Consider the following 22,713-nt stretch of genomic DNA (forward strand, 5'->3'; position numbering starts at 1 on the left):
CAGATGAAGAAAGTATATATATTTTTAACGTCTACAGTCCAAATGAAGTTCATGAGAAAAGGCTTTTTTACGAATTCCTCTCCAACTGTCTAAATGAGCGAATTTATGAGAAAAAAATTGTCTGTGGAGATTTTAATTGTGTACTTGATAATCAATTAGATATCATAAGCGGCGGAAAGCATAACAACACAGATGTTGAAATGTTTAAGACGATGTTGACTAAATGTGCATTAAACGATTTGTGGCGTTTGGCACATGGAGACGACAAGGAGTTTACATGGTACCGGAAAACTCCTTTCATAGCAAGAAGATTGGATTATATACTTGTGTCGGATAACATTTTAAATCGTGCACATGAGTGCGAAATTCAATCCGTTGCCCAGAGCGACCATAGAATGGTTAGAATGAAATACAGTCTGACTCATATGGAGAGAGGCCCGTCATACTGGAAATTTAACGACAGTTTATTGAAAGATAGAGTGTTTGTTGAAGGTTTAAACACCTTTTTGGAGAATTATGACAACGAGTATCTTGATTTTGATTCACAAGTTAAATGGGACCTATGTAAAATAAAAATTAAAGAATTTTCTATTGACTATAGTAAATGTAAAAAACGGCAAACAGTTGTAGACCAACAACAAATGCAAAAGGATTTGAATCAATTAGATAAACAGATATCCATGCACCCTGAAAATTCAACATTTATTGTTGAAAAGGAAAAATTAAAAGCAAAGTTGGAATATATGATATTCAAAAGGCAAAGAGTGCTCAAATTCGATCCCGTGAAAAATATATCGAAGAAGGTGAAAAGAATACAAAATATTTTCTAAATATGGAAAAAGTGAAAGCTAATTTAAAATTTATGGACAGATTAATTGATGAAAATGGCTCTCAGATAACGACGCAAAAAGGTATTTTACAGGAGCAAGTGAGATTTTACAATAACGTGTTTGATAAAAATGGGAATTTTGTTGAGGAGGATGCTGAAAGTAAAGTTCTTAATTTAAATATTCCTCAGTTAAATGACGAACACAAATATGTTTTGGAAACTGATTTTACCGTGTTAGAAATCGGCAGGGCGCTGTATCTATTAAAAAATGGTTCGTCACCAGGTTTAGACGGATTGACTACAAGTTTCATGAAATTTTTTTGGCCTAAAGTAAAAAATATGGTGGTTAATTCCCTTCAAAATGCATTTAGAGTCGGTGAATTGTCAGATACTCAGAAAAGAGCAGTTATCACGTTAATTCATAAGGGTAAAGATTTGCCGAGAGATAGCCTTAAGAATTGGAGACCTATATCTGTAACCAATACAGATTATAAAATGCTGGCAAAATGTTTATCGCAGCGCTTATCTGGTGTTATTTCTGACCTCGTGTCGGAAGATCAGACAGGATTTATTAAGGGAAGAAAGGCAAGTAACTTGATTAGATTAATCGATGATGTCATTAATTACGCAAATGAAAGAAATCAACCCGGTATATTACTTGCCCTTGACTACGCCCGAGCCTACGATTCCATCTCAAAAGACTATGTGGTCTGGTCCTTTAAAAAATTTGGTTTTGGCGAAAAATTTGTGAAATGGATTAAAGTTCTAATGACAAACACCACGAGCTGCATAAATTATATGGGCTGGATTTCGGAAGAAATAAGTGTGAATTCCGGAATCCGTCAGGGATGTCCCCTCTCACCTTTGGCCTTCGTGCTTGCTGTAGAATTATTAGCAATCAAAATCCGAAGTCACCCCAATATTAAAGGATTTGCCTTACCAGATGTAGATTTTGCAGAACAAACATCGCGTATCCTGAAACTGGCTATGTACGCCGATGATATAACTGTTTTACTTCAAGATAAAAACGACATGGAAACGGTTTTGGAAATCATTGATGATTTCTCCAATATATCTCGCTTAAAATTAAATAAAAGTAAAACGGAAGCAATGTGGTTGGGATCGCGTAAAAACTGTCAAGAGAAATATTGCGATATTAAATGGAATACCCAGGTTAAAATCATGGGAATTATTTTTAAAAATGACATCCCGGCCTCTGAAATTATGGAAAATTGGTCCAAAAGACTTGAAAAAGTTGAACAAATCATTTGCAGATGGTCAAGAAGGAATTTAAGTATAAGCGGCAAATTGTGTATTATTAAGTCCTTCTTAGTTTCACAATTTGTTTACGCTATGCAGGCGCTTCTTGCCCCTGTTAAAGTTCTCGATAAGCTGAATACTATTTTGTTCAGATTTCTCTGGAAAAGGAAGTATTCAAATACAAAAGCCTTTGAAAAAGTTAAACGAAATGTATTGTGTAATGTGGTGGAAGAAGGTGGTATTAACATGATAAACGTCCACGATATGCAGACTTCTTTTTTACTCACATGGGCAGCAAAACTTCAACAACGAAAATATGAACCGTGGACAACGATTCCATTAAGTCTTTATCAGGTATTGGGAAGAAATTTACTTTGTTTTAAAGCCACAACACCACTAAAACTGTTTCAAGGTATTGAATGCATTCGATCAAACTTTTGGAAAGAAGTTCTCTTAAAATGGATCCATAATAAAGCATTGATTTATGAGAGAGAAGATCGCTTTGGTGATCAATGTTTATGGAACAATATAAATGTGATGTATAAAAATAAAAGCTTATATTTTAAAAAATGGATAGAAGCACACTTAGATACGGTGAAAGATATTTGGGATAACGGAGATATGATTCCTTTTAACCAGCTGTGCACAAAGATAGGATACAGTCCCTCTAGATTTTTTGAGTACGGCGCAATGAAGACCGCTGTGCGAGCGCTTGCACTTCGCAAAAACACAGCCAGCCCGCGAGCAGGCGAACACAATAATGACCTTGACACGCGGAACCCTGTGATCACTAACCCTTCCGCGAGAAAGTTTCGCATGCTGATAGTCCAGTCTAAAGCGAGCGAGCCTTGCGCTGTTACATTTTGGTTACATAAATATCAGGTTAAACTAGATCACAATTATTGGCTGTTAGCAAGCGAATGTACAAAAGAAGAAAGATTGAGATTGTTACAATGGAAAATTTTACATAATATTTATCCCACGAATATATTATTAAATAAAATGAAAATTAGAGAAACAAAATTATGTACATTTTGTAAACACATTGATTATGTTGAACACTTTTTTTGGCAGTGTGAGAAGTTGACGTGCTTTTGGGAAAATGTTGTCCATTATATTTTTAGAAATACAGGATTAAATGTGCACCTCTCAGAACAAGATATCTTGTTTGGTTATCAACCTAATAATATATGCCAAAATAATAAGGTAATTAATCACATTATTTTGATTGCAAAAATGTGTATTAGTAAATATAAGTATGGTGATAGATACGATTTGAATAGTATATTGGAAAATGAAATGTACATTAGAAGATTGTGAGTACTGTATAAGTCGAGACGAGGTGAAGTTTGTTCATGGAACGTTTGATAATTTGAAGAAAAAAAAAAGAAAAAAAAGTATACATTATAAATGATACCACCACCATCATTACCCACCCTCACCCCCCGCCTCTCTCTCTCTCTCTCTCTCTCTCTCTCTCTCTCTCTCTCTCTCTCTCTCTCTCTCTTTCTTCCTCTCACTCCTTCTCTCTCTTTCTCTCTCTCTCTCTCTCTCTCTCTCTCTCTCTCTCTCTCTCTCTCTCGTCTGTCTGTTATGTCTTAATGTTGTATATATATATTTATACTTGCCATTTATGATACATGTTGAAGGATGAATGATGATACATTGTAGACGGATGCATGTTACTGATTAAAAGCCCCACAATGATGTGCTTGGCAAATACAACAAAAAAAAAAGATTCTTTCCTGAACTAAATACCAACTTTGATTGAAATTTATATTCCCTATATGGTCAAACGCGCCATTTTTATTTTTCGTATAAGGTTAATTGTGGTTTACGGCTTGGGGAAACCATGCTGAGCCATTTTATAAAGTCACTTGGGGGGCGGAGAGTCGGGAGACAACACGCACATTAGGGGACGGCATTCAGGGAAGACGAAGATGGACAGGAGCTGCATTTTGTTCCCACTTTTTTTCCAACGCCAATTCATTCGTTATATTGGTACTCTTTAGCTTTAAATGCGCTAAGCTTCCAATTTGCGCATTAAACTGCCTGTCTTTTTGCAGTTAAGTCGCTTGTAAGTGTCATGAGTTAAGTAAATGTAAACACCTCAAGCGTAATATCAAAGGAAAGCTCGTGTCCATCAGAGCAAAAGGCGTTCTCCAGAGCTGCGGAGATAAGTTGAAAGACGTACGAATCAGAAGGAGAAGACTGTTAAATTGCAGTTTGAATGTCCGTGCATTTGTAAGGTCACGACTACGCATTCTCTTTACCTGTACACTCTCATTATGTATGCATGTGTGTATTTCCACATACCTCCGTGCGTGCGTGTGTAAGTGCGTATGCGTGTCTGTGTTTCTATGTGTGTAAGACAGTGTGTGTGTGTGTGTGTGACAGCGTGTGTGTGTGTGTGTATGTGTGCGTGTGTGTGTATGTGTGTGTGTGTGTGTGTGTGTATGACAGTGTGTGTATGACAGTGTGTGTGTGTATGTGTGTGTGTGTGTTAGTGTGTGTACATGTGTGTGTGTGTGTGTGTGTGTATGTGTGTGTGTGTGTGTGTTGACATCTATATGCACATAAAAGTGTATAGGCACACAAGAGCATGCGCATGTGAGCGTGCGTACAAGTCTCTGTGTGTGTGCGTTTAAGTGTTAACACTATCTTCTTGTTTCAGGGATTCAAGAAGACGCAGACAAGAGCTACACGTCAGATCTTCAGATGTTACAAAAACGACGTGAGTATTTTTTTTCCCGTTACGTTTAAAGTGCCCATCTTCACACGGCAAAACCATAAGTATTTATTACCAATTCAGTGCCCCATATGGCTTTTTGACCAATCAGGACGGATTCTAGGTGACCTGTTAAATGTTATAACGTTCAGGCAGGGACCCTTTTTGTTTATCAAGCTAAACATTGACAAAGCAAATTAAAAATTTAAATCAACAATATCAGCGTGATTTATTCTACAGAATGACACTTCAAATGCTGTCAGATAATACTCTCTTTATCTACAAAAATACCGATAAGCGAGTTTTGTCGGTGGGTGCTTTACGGAACAGCAAGGTACCGCCCATCCTCTGAGTGTGAAATGCCGACCCGCTCACTTGAAATCTAAATTACCTAAGTTCGGAAAATCAAGTGAAATTGCGTCACTCGCGTTACGTCAAATGTATCTTTACGTCATTTCCCATCCGTCTTGAGTCCGTTCTAAATCTGTCGCTCTCTATTCAACAAGAAAAGCGAAGCAACCGAAACGCATGTTGAACATGGTTTATCTTGTGAGATTGTTGTGTGTCAAACGCATTTGATCTGTGAATATTCATCACGTCAGGAGTATTACTCTGATTGGCTGACCCAGGTCACGAGAATTCTTTGACTGACAGGCATAATCAGGTAGGAGCGCTCAAGTTCCAATTTTGGCTGTTCTGTCTAATTCGCGGGGTCGCTTCGAAATTTGTTTTGGTCGAATTAAACGGTAATAAAACCGTTATTTCTAATATGCGGACTGTTAGCAAATGATAACAGTCATGTCTCACAAACGATATCAGCATTCGCCTAAAAGGCTCATGCTTGATATCTTTTTTCTCGACATGCCTGTTATCATTTGCTAACAGTCATCATATTAGAAATAACTCATAATAGCGTTCCTTTGCTCTTGATATGCAACACTTTACCCCTTAATGCCGAAGGTTTATTTTGCTGTTGAGTCTTTTTGGAAATTCTTCTTCTTCTTCTTCTACGTTCCCGGGTTTTTGGAAATGAAACAAGGGACTGCAGGTGGAAGGGAGTAACAGGATAACAATAAACATGTCCTCGCCATAAAAAGGCAACAAGAACAAATAAACATGGACTAGTTTCGACTCGTTTTCATCAGAAAAAGAATGAGACACTTAAAAGAAGAGTAGACAGAGAAAGAAACAAGAGAATGAGCACAGAAGAATACAGACAGAGTCTAAAGTTACCTCAAATCTTTCTTCTTCTTCTTTTTTTTTTATCAAATCAGAGGGAAATAGACTTTGCTAGTCCGGTCCCGGAGGAACAATGACCGTGTAAAATGTAATGTATCGATTGGAGATTGGATTTCCCTTCTTTGAGTCATGTGACGTCAGAGGCCTACAAAACTTTATAATTGGGCGTTTCAGGTTGACCGAAACTTTAAAGGAACTACAAAACACACGTCATGTGTTTGATTGCATACATGTGTGTGTGCTGTTCAATGTCAAAACAACAACAAAGTCAGTACATGACGTGTGTTTTGTAGTTCCTTTGAAGTTTCGGTCAACCTGAAACGCCCAAATATGAAGCTTATGTGTTTGATTGCATGTGTGTGTGCCCGGGCTCGTTCAATCGTCAAAACAACAACAAAGTCATAGTACCTGAAAGGAATTCGATCGATACATAAATGACAAAAATGTTATTTGCGGTCTCGGAGAACAATGACTGTCGAGATCTGTGTAAAATGTCATATTTTGGTCAAACACGCAAATAACGTATACTATTTTGGTCAAAAATACAAACAACGCATAATGTCTCGACATGTATTTCTCTCTCTCTCGACTGTACACAGAGATAAGAACAGCCTCGCTTTCACCTAGATCCTGCCTAAAAACAATGTTCAGACCTCATGTTCAGACTCGGCGTAATGATTCCGAAAGGACTACTTTTTAGCGGTCAAGTTCAGTCGTCCGCATACTTGAAAGTGAAAATAAGATGAAACGTTTTGATACAGTATCGGAGGATGAACTGTCGAAGAAGAAAAAGAATCTCGTGCCAACCACTACGCAGAAGACCATCCGAGTTGTCCAGAAGAAGTTCTGAAACACGTCACGTTCCAAATCAAAAGACGACATTCTATTCTCTTACGTCACTATTCTTGGTTTACGGTACCATTCGGCAGCTTTGCTACGAGTATGCCATAGTCTTGGTTGGCCGAGACCTTGAGGTGGAATGCGAGTGATTAGGTTTGTTGATTTTGCTCGGAGAAGTGGTCCGTGTTCAAGCAAGTTTCTTTCTTTTTTGAAAACAAAAACCCTAAGACCAGTGAATGTCGAGATATATATGTTAATTGGATCTGTGATCCAAACATGCCTTTTGGTCAATCTCGATGGCAGTTTATTCCACTCGCCCTACGGGCTTGTGGAATAAACTTCCATCTCGATTGACCAAAAGCCATGTTTGGATCACAGATCCAATTAACGTATAATATTTGTGGACATTGAGAGCAGTGTCCCAGAGGGGTGCGTTGGGCACGTGAGACACATTGTTCAATTCCTAGACTGCACCCTGTACGGGTGCGACGGGCAGGAGAGGGCTCATACACTTTTCCACGTAAAACAAGGACAAGGACAACACAAAGTTCTGGGGTAATGCAAACCATTTTAATCTTTAAAGAACAACTTTTTCGATCCAAACACTACAAACCTGGCATAACAAAAACGTAAAATCACCACAATAAGTTCAACTAAAAAGGTAATTTTTTGTTTTTAAACAGAAAAATAAACATCCATGCATAAAGTGCTAACAAGAAAAAGTGGGGAAAGGCTTTCACGACATGGACGGGGTGGGGGAGGGGGGGGGGGCATCGCCATTGAAAGGCCCTTGGCAAAAGAAATCACGTTTTGCACTGATTGGCTGCTTGCAAGAAAATCACTAGCATACGCACCTGCATTTCCAGCAAAACGACAGGCTCAGAGATTGAGTTCAACACCTCATTTCATTTGTTCCTTTTTCTCGAGATGTTACAGTTATGCAGAGCATAATATGTTGGAGGGGGACACTTTCTTTTGTCGAGGAACACGCAAAGAGACTGGTTGATCTTTTCAGTTGAAAAATAAAACCAGACGAGTGAAATCCAAAGATCTTGACATTTTCCTGTACATTAACCGAAGGGATTTGTAATGTTCTTTTTTTTTTTTACTCGAGGTGACCGACTCAACAGGCGTTTAGAAAGCCGATTTTCTTTTCGAGGTAATGCCTCCCTCCCGATGAAAAAAAAAAGGATGTAAATGGCCTTTATTTTATCCCCAGAAAAAAATTGACCAAAAAACCCCACAACATCCTTGACTTTTTGTGTGGTATAACTCGTTTTACTCGAGGTACCAACCCAGCTGTCGTGCCATGTTAGGTATCCGGCTTCTCTTACCTGCCTTAGGGAAAAAAGAAGTTTATTTTATTTTTATTCATTATTTTTGTTATACTATACCTGTGGGGGGTAGAAGGGAAAGACGACTTGATGATTAGCTACAAGAAGAAGAGGGCATGTGTTTATGTGACAGTGGGGTTAGCTCCGGGAGTTTGCGTAACGACGGTGGCCGTCGTGCTTGCGATAATTATATGCAATATATTTCTATCAGTGATAGGGGTAAGGTCAGGGTCAAGTTTGCATCACGTGACTGCTCCTTATGCAAAGGGCTTACCCGTGAAGTGAGCAAAAAGAACACCAAACAAAAACAACCAAGAACACACACTCACACACACACACACACACACACACACACACACACACACACACACACACACACACACACACACATACACACACACACAATTGAAAGTCGGGCGCAGTGTCGTAGTGGATAAGACATCGGCCTCCTATCGGAAGGTCGTGAGTTTAAATCCCGGCCGCGGCCACCTGGTGGGTTACGGATGGAGATTGTTCCGATTTCCCAGGTCAACTTCTGTGCAGACCTGCTAGTGCCTTATCCTCCTTATTGTGTACACGCAAGCACAGGACCAAGTGCGCACGGAAAAGATCCTGTAATCCATGGGGCACCATCCTTTTTATCAAGCATCATAAGAACCGCAAGGGGAATCAGACAATTGTACAGTAACACAGCACAAAAACCGAACATGGTGTTTCAATTGTGCAAAGACCTTCTGGGTGGCCGAGTGGTAACGCACTTGCGCTCGGAAGCGAGAGGTTGCGAGTTCGACCCTGGGTCAGGGCGTTAGCAATTTTCTCCCCCCTTTCCTAACCTAGGTGGTGGGTTCAAGTGCTAGTCTTTCGGATGAGACGAAAAACCGAGGTCCCTTCGTGTACACTACATTGGGGTGTGCACGTTAAAGATCCCACGATTGACAAAAGGGTCTTTCCTGGCAAAACTGTATAGGCATAGATAAAAATGTCCACTAAAATACCCGTGTGACTTGGAATAATAGGCCGTGAAAAGTAGGATATGCGCCGAAATGGCTGCGATCTGCTGGCCGATGTGAATGCGTGATGTATTGTGCAAAAAAAAATTCCATCTCACACGGCATAAATAAATCCCTGCGCCTTGAATATGTGCGCGATATAAATTGCATAAAATAAAAATAAAAAAATAAAAAAATAAATCCCTGCGCTTAGAACTGTACCCACGGAATACGCGCGATATAAGCCTCATATTGATTGATTGATTGATAGACCTACCCGTGAAAACACTATCTCTGATCTGGCCAGGCTTTTACATGGGATAAGACCAGCCCTCCACTTTGACACATACCACAAATCAACAACCTGTCTCTATTCTCTGTAGAGTAGGATTTTTGTCATTCATCCAAGCGAAGCGAGCGAAGCAAGCGAAGCTAGGTTGGTCCCACACTAGAGTTGATTTCAACCAAATGATGTGTGTGTGTTAGAACCCCTTTTGACTCGACTACAACACAAATTGGCACAGGCAATGTTATTGATCCCAGGAAGGTTTTAAGACATAAATCGTTTTGATCCGACATCGAAAACGGCAGTTACAAGCGCTTCCAATTTCTAAGTCATAACAAAGAAGGAGGTCAAACCCAGGTCAAGAAGACAATCAAAACTCATGACGTCAAACTCATGACATCATTCTCTTCAACACAAGGAGCTGAATTCAAAATGTTATGACATCTTCCATGACGTCAAACTTGAGGATTCCATTTCCAAGCTAAAGTCTTTGTGTACATCAAATCTGGTAGCACGAGATGTTGTAAGAGACACCGTGAATTACTTGCAATCCTGGTGAGTTGGTTGATATGATGGACGACGACAACGACAACAACAACAACAACAACAACAACAACAACAACAACACCTCCACCACCAACAACAAAAAAACAACAACACCACCACCACCACCACTAACAACAACAACAACAACAACAACAACAACTACAACGACACCACCACCACAACCACCACAACCACCAACAACGAGATGTTGTAAGAGACACCGTGAATTACTTGCAATCCTGGTGAGTTGGTTGATATGATGGACGACGACAACAACAACAACAACAACAACAACAACAACACCTCCACCACCAACAACAAAAAAACAACAACACCACCACCACCACCACTAACAACAACAACAACAACAACTACAACGACACCACCACCACAACCACCAACAACAAAAATCCATTAAAAACCGTTATTTTCCATTTCTCAACCGATTTTTATGAACATTTGTGAAAAGGTCCGTTGTCCCTTACTGAAGATATCGAGATGTTGGACGAGACTTCGTTATTTACTTGTAATCAGGTAATCTAGGTGTACATCAAATCTCGTAGCACGAGATATTGGACGAGACTTCGTCATTTGCTTGTAATCAGGTAATCTTGGTGTACATGAAATCTGGTAGCACGAGATGTTGGACGAGACTTCGTTATTTACTTGTAATCAGGTAATCTAGGTGTACATCATATCTCGTAGCACGAGATGTTGGACGAGACTTCGTCATTTGCTTGTAATCTTAAATAGTTTTGTAAATTGAAAATTTGTTATAGTCAAACACGCTTTAGCCGAACTCGCCCGGGGAATGAAAAATCGTTTCGCTTATCCGAGTTTGTGCATATCCGAGTTCGGATAAGCCAAACCTTTCCCGAGAAATTACCCTGCAGTTCGGCTTGAGCAGGAGCAGTCAGGCTGTTGATTTTGGTATGTGTCCAAATGGAGAAATATTCTTACCCCATATCAATGCCTGGCCAGATCTGAGAGGGTGAGCCGAATTGTTCACATCGGAAGGATTGTGTCTAACATGCCGAACATACACCTTAAAGTGTTACGCGGGAAGCAATTTCGGCATTGCGTGTTAAAAGAGCGTCATTTTCCTTTTCATCAAACAGTGCACCATTCTCCTTACCCACCCCTAGATGGGGAGTACACGTACATACCACAAACGTCGCGCATGAAACATGTCATTTCCAGGGCGCATGCAAACATCTCGTTATCTCCTAAAATTCTTTGCTCAATACCCGACGCAGTTTTGATTAAAAGAAAAAATGGTGAGAGTTTCTTCGTGGTGTTTTACAAAGACCCATAACTCTCATACTTTGCGACTTCGACGAAAACATGGTTGTGGTCGCTGAAGCTGGCACTGATCATGATCCGCTTGTACCTTGCTCTTGTGATTGTCATGTGGCTGTTAACGGCTAGAGAATAAAAGATGCAGGTCCTCGTCTTCATAATACACGCTGGTCTTCATTCGGGAGCCTTGTTGCTCAATAGACGATTTTTGAAAATAACTCTGTCACTGCTACATGACCGTTTGGCAGAGTTATGCCGCTCGAAGCTCGGATAAATATTTCGACTTCCGCTTCCGGCCAACACGTGATCGAAATAAACAAGCAAGGGGAGAGGAGAGAAATCGGTCCAAATATTATGCGTTGCTCTTGGGGAAAGTGCGATTCTGACAGTCGATAACCTCAGTGCTCGCGTACGTAACGTCAGTTTCTTCCCATTTGTGAAGCCGACTCACATTTGGAATAGAGAGCGTTGCCGTCGGTGGACAGCTGCTTGCGGATGGCCACACAACGAGCAGAATTGGTTGGTCCATGCTAAGTGTACACGTGTATGTGACACACACCCTCGCTGGGGACTGGCCTAAAATGTCACGTGAGAAAACTTTCCCACGTGACATTAAAGGCCGTCACTAGCGAGAGGGTGTGTCTCAAACACGTGTACAGGAACCACGTGCTGTTTGTCTGCAAGAAAGCAAGGGTACTCACTCTTTCACTACCCATACACACTCGACAGCTAGAGTTTATTCTGGAATTGGTCTATTGGTAGAGCCTGGGATTTTTGATCCTCGGGACATGGGTTCGAATTCCAACCAGGACCCACACGGGCGCACCCCTTTTTGCTGAATCGGAGTCAGTATCCATATCCCACCCCTGTGTCACACCGTGGCACATACAAGTCATCGTTCATTCAGCAGGAAGCGTAGATGGCTGATTGTACATAAACACTTACACGCCTGAGTAGTGCGACTCTTGTTGCTGAAGGAAACGAACCGAATGTTCCAACAATGGGATAATAGAAATAATGTTATGTTATTGTTTTTCCCCAATGATTGTACAGCGCTTTGAGCAGGGTTTAAACCCTGGATACACGCGCTCTATAAATATTATGCGTTATTATTATTTAAGTTATTGAGACATCCCAGTGCACTAAGGGATTTATAGAGCAAATCGAGAAAATTCATTATTGAACGAAGCGCATAGCGCTGAGTTCAATAATTATTTTCGAGATTTGCTCTATAAATCCCTGAGTGCACTGGGATTGTTTCAATAACGATATTGTCAGTACCGCCAGAGAAAAAAGAAGATTCAAAACGCACATTTTGCAACGCGCATTTGGATAGGCGTAACTGTGTGGTCAGGTTTGTGTCAGATCTACTTTTGTGTGGGCTGTCTCAAGTGTGTCGTGCTTTTGTCACACGCAAACTCTTGTTTTAATTTCTGTTGGTAAATTCCAGTGTAGCGTTAAGCTAAAAAGTGATGATCTTTCATAGAGACCTCATTTAAACTCGGAGAAAGGACTGTGCTCTTAGTTATTTGCGATTCGAAACCTTCATCGAGCTTCGACAGATTGACTGTGCAGAGTGTTGCCCCTTGAATTGACTCCGGCCAAGGCCACGGTTAGCACATTTTCAAAGTAAATGTGGTATGTTTCTCGTGTTGTATCTTCACTCATCGGGGAGACTGGTACTATATATATGAACCGTAAGAATGCTGTGAACCCTACACGTATTATGTCCCCATCGTTTGTTTGTTCACATTTGCCCAACATGTTAATTTGCTGCGGGGTTTATGTCGTCTGCTAGGCGGCTAGGGCAATCGAACCACGGCACTGCACTGCAGTCTCATTTCAAAAACAACAATTGCTCGTCTGCACGCATGAGGCAGGCTGGTAATAAGTTTTATACATGGTAAGAACGTTCTTAACCCTACACGTTTTCGATTTCGATTGTTGTTGCCTTGAAATAATAATTCGGAAAGCATTCATTTACTGAACTGATGCAGTCGTATTTCAGTGTAGTCTACTATAACAGAGTCGACTTCCAAATGCTGGTCTAGCTGATACGTTATCGGAATAACACTTGTGTTTTCTGTTTGCCGCTGGGAATTTTACACTAACTCATCATTTAGTAATGTGGTTAATAAGCTACATGCCACTAACACGGCATATGAGAAGAATCTTTGCAAGTCAAAACGAGAAGAGACCATTTGTGGAAGAGATACAGCCGCTTTTTAGATCCTATTTTTAGATCAGTGGGCTTAACTGTGGCACAGGCGCCTGCGATCTGTCAGGAAAAAAACGTTCTGCTTTGAGCCGCAGGCAGGAAATGTATGGTAATTTTTTGGTAAAGTGAAGAATATAAGCTACATGTCATTAATTAATTCTGAGGATGAGAGTACAGTCTGGCTTTGGCAAAGGGCGTAAGAATACGCTCTGTGGAAAAGTTAGCGCACTCCAAGAGTGCGCTAACAGATTTAAGCGCATCGCCATTAGCCAATCAACTGGTTCACATCAGTCATGTGACACCAGTACTTACTGACAATTATTATTATTATTGATAGAGTAATGAAAATGAACATGAAAACCCGGAATTGACTGTTATTATGTTCTACATACGCGACCTTTTGGGGCACAAATAAGGCAATCAACCTGGGTTATGTTTTGATGGTACGGCACTAAAAGTAGTGTCATAGTATTTGTTAGAATGTTAGACGTTAGAATGTGTGATGGTAGTGCGGTTTTTCTTTGCTCAGGTATTTCGAGAAATATGCAGTGAAACAAACGTGTGTGTGTACGTGTGTGTGTGTGTGTGTGTGATTTAAAAGACCACTGGTTCGATATATCTGTGAACGTTTTGTTTTGTTTTGTCATTAGTTAAACGTTCCAACAACGTGGTTTTTTTTTAAATTTGGAGGATGAATTAATAACAGAGACCAAGATTTCATACAAAACATGATATCAAACACATGATGCTGAGCGCATTAAAAAACAAAACCAACAGAAGTCTCACCGAGTCAATGGTGGTGTGATTGTGGAATCACAGTTCCAGAGATAATCTACCTACCATCATCGTAAATCGCCGTGCTTAGCCGCTTAAGCCCACCGGAAACCTCGCCTGGCTTCAAACACGGAGGATCTGTCACGGGGAGTGAGGGGGGCGATCTTGTGTTTTATCGGCTGGTGGGGCCAATATCCCTGAAAAAGCTGCTCCCTATTTTCACACTGCTGCTTCCATGGCAGTATTTAGTTCATCTTGGAAGGGTAAAGTGTGGGGAAGATAGCTGTCCAACTATTTGTGAGAGCTGTGCTGTGCAATTGTGGAGCAAAGAATTCAGATTCAGATATATCTGTCAGCAAGGTCGGATATAGTCTATCAGGTACCCTTTTTTTTGCCACAACCTTAAACCTATACTACACGTAGGTGTTTCTCTAATCACGACGAGCTAAAAGCGCTCATCTCATCTCTGATGAACTCTTTGTATCTAGTCTTCTGGTGTACCATTTGTCTCAGAGCAATGTTTGCCCAATGAAGGCGCCGTGGCTCTAGTGGATAAGACATCCGCCTCCTAATCGGAAGGTCGTGAGTTCAAATCCCGACCGCGGCGGCCTTGTGGGTTAAGAGTGAATATTGTTCCGATCTCCCTGGTCACCTTGTGAGTACATGCAAGCACACGACTAAGTGCGCACGGAAAAGATCCTGTAATCCATGTCAGAGTTCGGTGGGTTACTAAAACACGAAAATACCCAGCATGCTTCCCCCGAAAGCGGCATATGGTTGCCCGAACGGCGGGTGTAAAAACGGCCATACACGTAAAAACCCACTCTTGCAAAAACATGGTTGAACGTTGGAGTTCCAGCCCATGAACGAAGATGAAGAAGAGAAGAAGAAGTTTGCTTATTGGCCAAAACAAAAATAGGTGTGGTTAAGGTAACATAGCCAAAAAAAAATAGGGTAGGAAGGTTGGCAATCACTTTTTTTTTTTTTTTTACATTTTTTTCTTAATAGCAGAGCAACCAAGCGTGTAGCACTCGCAACCGAAAAAGATGCCGCCATTTTTGTCATGGCAAGCGTCTATTGGGCCTTTTTAGTAGAAGGAGTTATTTCCCTTGCATCGTCTGTCGTCTGCATGACGACTCGAGCGCTTTCGCTTTCATTGCGTTTTCTGCACTCGTTTTCTTGTTTTCATTTTTTTTTTTTTTTTTTTACAAATGTAATAAAAAGTTATAGGGTCGGCCCCTAAAAATAGGGTAGGTCGGGTTACCGTAACCACACCTATTTTCTTTTAAGGCCTAATGATTCCAACGTCAGGACAGAAATATCACTAAGCACAGTGTTAGAACTAGTGTTGTCAGCTTTAGGCACTGAGCTATACACTCTTCTATTGGTTAGCTCAATAGCTCAGGATATGTCAAAGACCTTTTTTTCTGAAAGTAGGTTCGTGTCTTAAGGACCAACTCAATCTCTGGCGTTTAAATTATCGATTCGATTTCACGGGAGGAATTTGATTCCAAACGCTTTCTTTTTATGAAACACAAATGTTATAATCCCATGCCGTGTAGCTTAGCTTTTCAGGCGATTATGCAACAGTTCAAGCTTGAAAAAAGCCCCTTGGAAACGACCTTGACTTTTACAAGGTGACGATCTCCAGTTACCATGAAAACATTGGAATAGCAGAGGATGAGGACACGAGGGGGCGAGGAAGGGATGAGGAGAATCTACTGATAATTTGTGAAGGGAATCATGGAGAAGATCATGGTAGGAGGGGGGGGGGGGGGGGGGGTCGGTTGCGGTTAGTCCTTGAAGCAGTTGAAGTTCGTTGGGGGTGGGGGGTCGGTTGCGGTTAGTCCTTGAAGCAAGTAAAGTTCGGTGGGGGGGGGGGGGGTGATGCCTGTGCCATTAATAAAGGTAAGAGGCAGAGGCGCGGGTAGGGTAGGGGGTGGGGGATAGGGGTGGGAGTTGGAAGGGTCTGTCAGCTGTTAATACTTCACTGACCACAGTTTACGAGAGCGATTAATCAGGATTGCTGATATCCTCATCTGGCTCGCATTCCTCTCAGCCATGAAGGTCCTCCTCACAAGGCGGAACTGATAAGTTATTTGGCAAATACGCTTGTCTCGCCGTGTGTCAGTATGCCTGAGTGAGTGAGCGGGTGACAAAGAAAGAGACAGAGACACAAAGAGGCAGAGAGACACACAGAGAGACAGAGAGAGAGAGAGACAAAGACAGAGAGATGCAGAGACAGAGAGAGAGACAAAGACACAGAGAGACAGAGACAGAGAAAGACAAAGACAGAGAGAGGCAAAGACAGACGGACACAGAGAGAGATAGGCAAAGACAGAGAGAGCGAGACAGAGAGAGGCAAAGACACAGAGAGACACAGACAGAGACAGAGAGGGACAGAGACAGAGAGAGAGACAAAGACAAAGATAGATGCAGAGCCAGAGAGAAGCACTTCATTGGAAATACTGAGACTGTGACGGAAGTGTCTTGCGAGCAAACAATGGTTTCGTTATAACAACCATTAACATTATTCAACCAAGAAATTATTTTTCGACATTGTTTATTTTGTACAGATACGATGCGTTCACTCCTTTGTCATGGTTCGAAGTGTCACAAACAATGTGTGTGTGTGTGTGTGTGTGCCACTGTGTGTGTATTTATTAGTGTGTGCGTGCGTGCCTGCGTAGGTATGCGTGTACGTGTGTGTGTGTGTGTGTGTGTGAGTGTGTACGTGCGTGCGTGCGTGTGTGTGTGTGTGTGTGTGTGTGTGTGTCTGATGCGCGAGAGACAGAGAGAGAGAGAGAACTTTGAACTTTGAACTTTATTACAGGAGGTCCGTAGGACCTTTCTTACAGCTAGTCCTGATCTAAGCAAACAAAATGGTTATAATCGAAATGGGAATACATAGGAACAAACTTTTTATGATGAAACGCAGACACACGCAATAATAGTAATATAAGAATAAGATCATTCTTTACAGACATGTGATATACAGATATCACAATACGGGCAATACAACCATACATTATCAGAACACACACCAAGTTGACGCAAGACACACACATGCACATTTCAGAAGGATAGAAGGCATACATACGTTTGAGAGACAGAGAGAGAGAGAGAGAGATAGAGACAGAGAGAGAGAGACAGAGAGAGAGAGAGAGAAAGAGAGAGAGAGAGAGAGAGAGAGAGAGAGAGAGAGAGAGAGAGAGAGAGAGAGAGAGAGAGCCAGCGTGTTATCCACGATTTGATTATCTCATGTTCTCCAATTAATGCGCATCCGTTTTGTTTGATGCACCCGGTTTTTACCCTTTTTCAATGTAACAAGCGTAAATTTCACAAAGCTCTCAACAAAAAGACAACACTCTAGAGCTCCTATTTCACAGAAGCAACAAAGTGTCCAAAAATAGCGCGATGCAATGAGAAGACTTCAGCCCCACTTCCTCGAGAAGAGGGCAAATCCGGAGCTCCCTGAAAGCCTCGCTTCCGTAAAGCTAGAAGCACATGACACGTGATCTTAACATCCAACATGGACACCGGAAGTCGTTCGATTATCGCCCTCGCTTCCTTCCTAAATGATATGCCTTTTATTGCATGTTGAAGTTTACTGGCCTTAAGCTTAAAAACCGTAGTGCTTAGGCCTGATAGGGGTTCTTTGAAAGAATAGCCTTCTCTTTCTAATGTCCACAATAGACACCTTACATAATTGTGTGCTCTATTTTGTGCTCTTTATTTTGTAACTCTAATCATCAGCGGTTAAGTGTTTGTCCTTGTTTAAAGATGTTGATAAGTTCTTTTTGTGTTTCTGGTATTAAGGATTTAGTTTATTCCATTTGGTTGATTATTCTCGCTATTGCGCTTGTGACACGCATTTCGAGAAGCTGCTACGTGCGTGCCGAATTGGGATGAAGAGCTCAAACGCTAGAAAATGGTTCACATCACTAAATTGTCCCGTTGACATTAACTGCTACGTATTTAAATTTGGTCACCAGGTCCAGATCTTTTTTTTCTCACTTGCGACTGTCGATGTCATGACAGTGTGGGGTTTCTGTGCCGGTCACTGGAGTTCCAGTTCAGAGCAGGTTTCTACATTCCGTAAATCATCGTGGAATTTTGGCGTAACTCGATTCTTGGCGATTTTGATGTTTTCGTGCTTTAGACTAAGTAAATCATTCGCCATGAGAAATATTTTCTCAAATACGGTTGACAATACCTGATTGATATTCTTTCATCTATCTATCCATACCAGGTACAAATATAAACACTATTTCATAATACAAATAATACGTCTTGTCCTTCTCCCTAAAAGACTAGAACGAGTTACGTCATAATTCCACGACGACGTCGAAATGAGGTTTTCTACACAAAAATGTGTCCATTGCTGTGAACTTCGTGCTAGGGTCTGAGTTTGAGTGTCCCTTTATCTCTTTATCTGTTGTATGATTCAGAGTATCTGACAAAACATCGAATGCAGCGTATCTGCACCTGCGTAACGCGTACACGTCACAGGAAACCGAACACAAAACGGGGATTCTTTTCGAAAATTCACACAGGTGTCAGTACCGGAATGTATTCGGCAAATGATTCCTAACCTTGACACGAAGAAGGTAAACTGTTGGTGTTTGATACCTGTAGAAAGTGTTGGCAAAGAGCCAGACAAAATTCCGTCTTATATGTCTAAGGTCGTGGTTCCTAGACGCTGTTTAACAGACATTCTGAAGTTTGGAAGAATGAGAAGCAGGAGGGGGGGGGGGGGGAGAGGGGGGTTGGTCAATGGGAACAAAAGATGACGGTAGAGGTAAGGTAGTATTGAGCTGCCCATAGTCCAAAATGATACAGCAATGAAGAAGAAGCCCGAAACAAAATTCAAATGTTTCAAAATCAAGAATCACAATACAAGAAAGGTTAGTTTATGAAACGTTTACCTATCTAGACAAAATGAAACATTCAATGCAGGTGCCAGGAGATTGGTTCCGGATAACTCTTGCTTACTCCATTTCACATGTTGTATAGAGCGCTTACTTCCCTTTGGTTATCAGTATACAAAAAATACACGATACCGGCGAACAAACGCCGGATCTCCCGAGAAACAAACGCACTGACAATGAAGCTGAGAGACACACGAACAAACTTAAAGAGAGACAAACGAACAAACAGGCTGAATCAGAACTTCCTCTCAAACTTTGGCCCAGTTATCTTGTCGAGTGTCACCATAATATATACGACTGGTCTATTTAAAGGTAAACCAGAATACGTAAAAACTAAATTTGAAAATGAAAGTAAGCTATTGTTGGTCGATTGCCCCACTGACAACGGCAGGTGCGCCCATGTATATGTTAATATCTCTTTCTGATTTTCTCTTGTCTTTTTAATTAGCTATTTGATACTGTAGTATGTTTACTCTATAGCCTATATGTTACAGTTAATCTGTGAAACCAGGGAATACGTGTATTAACTAAACTATTTTAGGTAATACATGAATTAACCGTTTTTCCGTCAGTTAATTCATGAATTACCTAGTTAATACACGTATTCCCTGGTTTCACAGATTAACTGTAACATATATACACTTTCTTGTGGAAAGGTTGCAAACGCCTACTGCTGATTCTACTTGCACATGTGGGGATAATAAAGTCATCGTTCAATTGACTTTTGATAACACGAGTAGTGTCTTCCTTGTTGTGAGACTGGTTATTTCACTTTCAAATTGCAAAGCGCGTGCTTGCTAATGTTGTGTTGCTTCTGAGTGTCGCAGCCAAGTAGGCCAGGGTTCACACCTGCGTTTGTCTGTGAGTGGGGATGGGCGTGGGGGGATGATGTGTGTGTGTGTGTGTGTGTGTGTGTGTGTGTGTGAGAGAGAGTGTTGATCTGTCTGTCTTTCTGTGTCTATAGCTGGGTGCGCGCGCGCGCGTGTACGTGTGTGTCTGTGTAAGTGTGTGTGTGTGTGTGTGTGTGTGTGTGCGAGATAGAGAGAGAGAAAGAGAGAGAGGGGGGAGAGAGAGAGAGAAAGAGAGAGAGAGAGAAAGAGAGAGAGAGAGAGAGAGAGAGAGACTGTCGATGCCCTGGTAATTAACCGCAGTATCCAGGACTAACAACACAATTATCGTCAGCAATGAACACGACACTGACAACGTACTGTCAAGTTTCCCTTACGATTATCAGCGTACATTTGGAAAAGTTCTTGAACTCTTCGATAATAGCATTATCATTTCGGGAAGACATACCTCTCTTTCGAGAGGGATTTATGAGCCACTAATATGGCATTAACTGTATGCATTAAACCGGTTATTGGTCGTTCATTGACTCGAGGTCATAGCTAGTGCACGAGGAGTCAATCTAAAAGGGGAGTGTGTTTATGCTGACTCTTAATGCGGCATAAAAGTGAAATGAAGAGTCTAGCTGCTTTCTGTGGAGAGTTTGAATGTGTATCAATTACTGTCTTAATAGACGATGTTCGGAAATAACTCTGTCGGGTGTGTATGGGTTGTGAAAGAGTGAATACCCTTGCTTTTTTCTCGGACAAATACAATTGACACGTGCTCCGGTCCACGTGTTTCCGACACACACCACTAGTGACTGGCCCCTCCAATGCTTGTCCACGTGTTTCAGACACACCCCACTAGTGACTGGCCCCTCCAATGCTTGTCCACGTGTTTCAGACACACCCCACTAGTGACTGGCCCCTCCAATGCTTGTCCTAGTAAAAGCAAGGGTATTCAGTCTTTCACAACCCATAACAACCCGATAGAGTTATTTTCGGAATTCGCCTATCGCTCTTATCCATTTAAGAAATGAAGACTGATTTGTATTATGTGTTCAAATATAAAAGCCTGGCATATGTGAGATAGTGATCAGTATTTGTTTTCACAAGACAGACTGTTCCCTTCACTGAAGTGGACACAGACATCAGAGGACACATACAATACAAATTTCTCCGACTAAAAGCTTCTTTTGTTTTGTTCTCTTTCAGTAATGGGCAACAACGGCATGTGAAACGGACAGTGACCTCGACCTTGACCTGGTAGTCACAGCAACCAAGGTCGGTCTACGCAGGCGGCTCTTCTATTCTTACAACAATAAAACAGCGTGCGAATATCTTTCTCTTTGTTGTTTGTTATATGTGTGTGTGTGTGTGTGTGTGTGTGTGTGTGTGTGTGTGTGTGTGTGTGTGTGTGTGTGTGTGTGTTAACTAGTGGAAAATCAAGCAGACAGTAAACATTCTTTTATGCACTGCCGAATATCTCTCTCTCTCTCTCTCTCTCTCTCTCTCTCTCTCTCTCTCTCTCTCTCTCTCTCTCTCTCTCTCTCTCTCTCTCTCTCTCTCTCTCTCTCTCTCTCTCTCTCTCTCTCTCTCTCTCTCTCTCTCTCTCTCTCTCTCTCTGGTTTAAACAAGTTTTTTATTCAATAAATTTCGTTGGAACTATAGCCGCATACATGAAATTAGTAACATGGAGCACAACAAGCTAGGCTTATAAGCGTACTCTTAAAAGCAAATGAAATTTGGCGGACGATTTTAATATAACAGGTTTGAAATAATGTCAAAATAATAATTGTAAATTATGGTAGACAAACATGTAACAAAAAAGGAACAAAACAAAAACAATGCTAAACTAACAACATTACTCACACTCGCTCGCACACTCACTCGCACACACACGCATACAATGACTTCCACATGGTTGAAAATAGAATACTACCAGAACAAGGAAATGTAAACAGTACTGCACATGGTAGTTTCGAACATGGATGAGATAAATGCATTCATTGTTCAAAACGTTTGCTTAATAAGATAAACCTGAATAACAGGTCAAATAACAATGCATTTTCTCTGTCTGATTTGTCTCTATTGCCATACAGAAAATTGTCAGCGGTTAGCAAATCATAGTTGGGCAGTGTTGTCAAGGTGACTTCACGTATTTGAAGAGATAAGGGGCAATGAAAAATATAGTGCTCCGCATTTTCAACAGGATAACCACAGGTGCATGACGGGTCGGGAATTAAATGTCTGTCGAATAGATCACTATTTAGATTGCTGATCCTCAATCTCACTCTCTCTCTCTCTCTCTCTCTCTCTCTCTCTCTCTCTCTCTCTCTCTCTCTCTCTCTCTCTCTCTCTCTCTCTCTCTCTCTCTCTCTCTCTCTCTCTCTCTCTCCTTCCTCCTCTCTCTCACTCACACGCACGCACGCACACGCAAGGACAGACACTGACCTAAAGGCAGGGTCCTGCCCGTGAAAACCATTCACCATATCAGAGTTGTTGAGGCTGTTACATTAAATGAGACCACACCTCCACTTGGACACACAGTGCAACCTCCTATAACGACCCCTCCTAATAACGACACATCCGTTTTCCAACCAGTTTTCTGTA

At 41.3% G+C, this 22,713-nt stretch overlaps 1 protein-coding gene across 1 annotated transcript in view; it reads left to right on the forward strand.

Annotated features, from left to right (window-relative positions):
• Window positions 1–21,446, forward strand: part of LOC138982159 (uncharacterized) — an 88,187-nt gene extending 66,741 nt beyond the window's left edge. Inside the window, exons 3-4 of the mRNA XM_070355381.1 lie at window positions 4,764–4,823; window positions 21,316–21,446. Of these exons, the coding sequence (XP_070211482.1) occupies window positions 4,764–4,823; window positions 21,316–21,338 (83 nt within the window). The 3' untranslated portion in view covers window positions 21,339–21,446. The remainder of the gene's footprint in view (window positions 1–4,763; window positions 4,824–21,315) is intronic.
• Window positions 21,447–22,713: the final 1,267 nt, after the last annotated feature.

This window comes from Littorina saxatilis, linkage group LG12, assembly GCF_037325665.1.
Source record: "Littorina saxatilis isolate snail1 linkage group LG12, US_GU_Lsax_2.0, whole genome shotgun sequence".
NCBI classification, from domain to species: Eukaryota; Metazoa; Mollusca; class Gastropoda; order Littorinimorpha; family Littorinidae; genus Littorina; species Littorina saxatilis.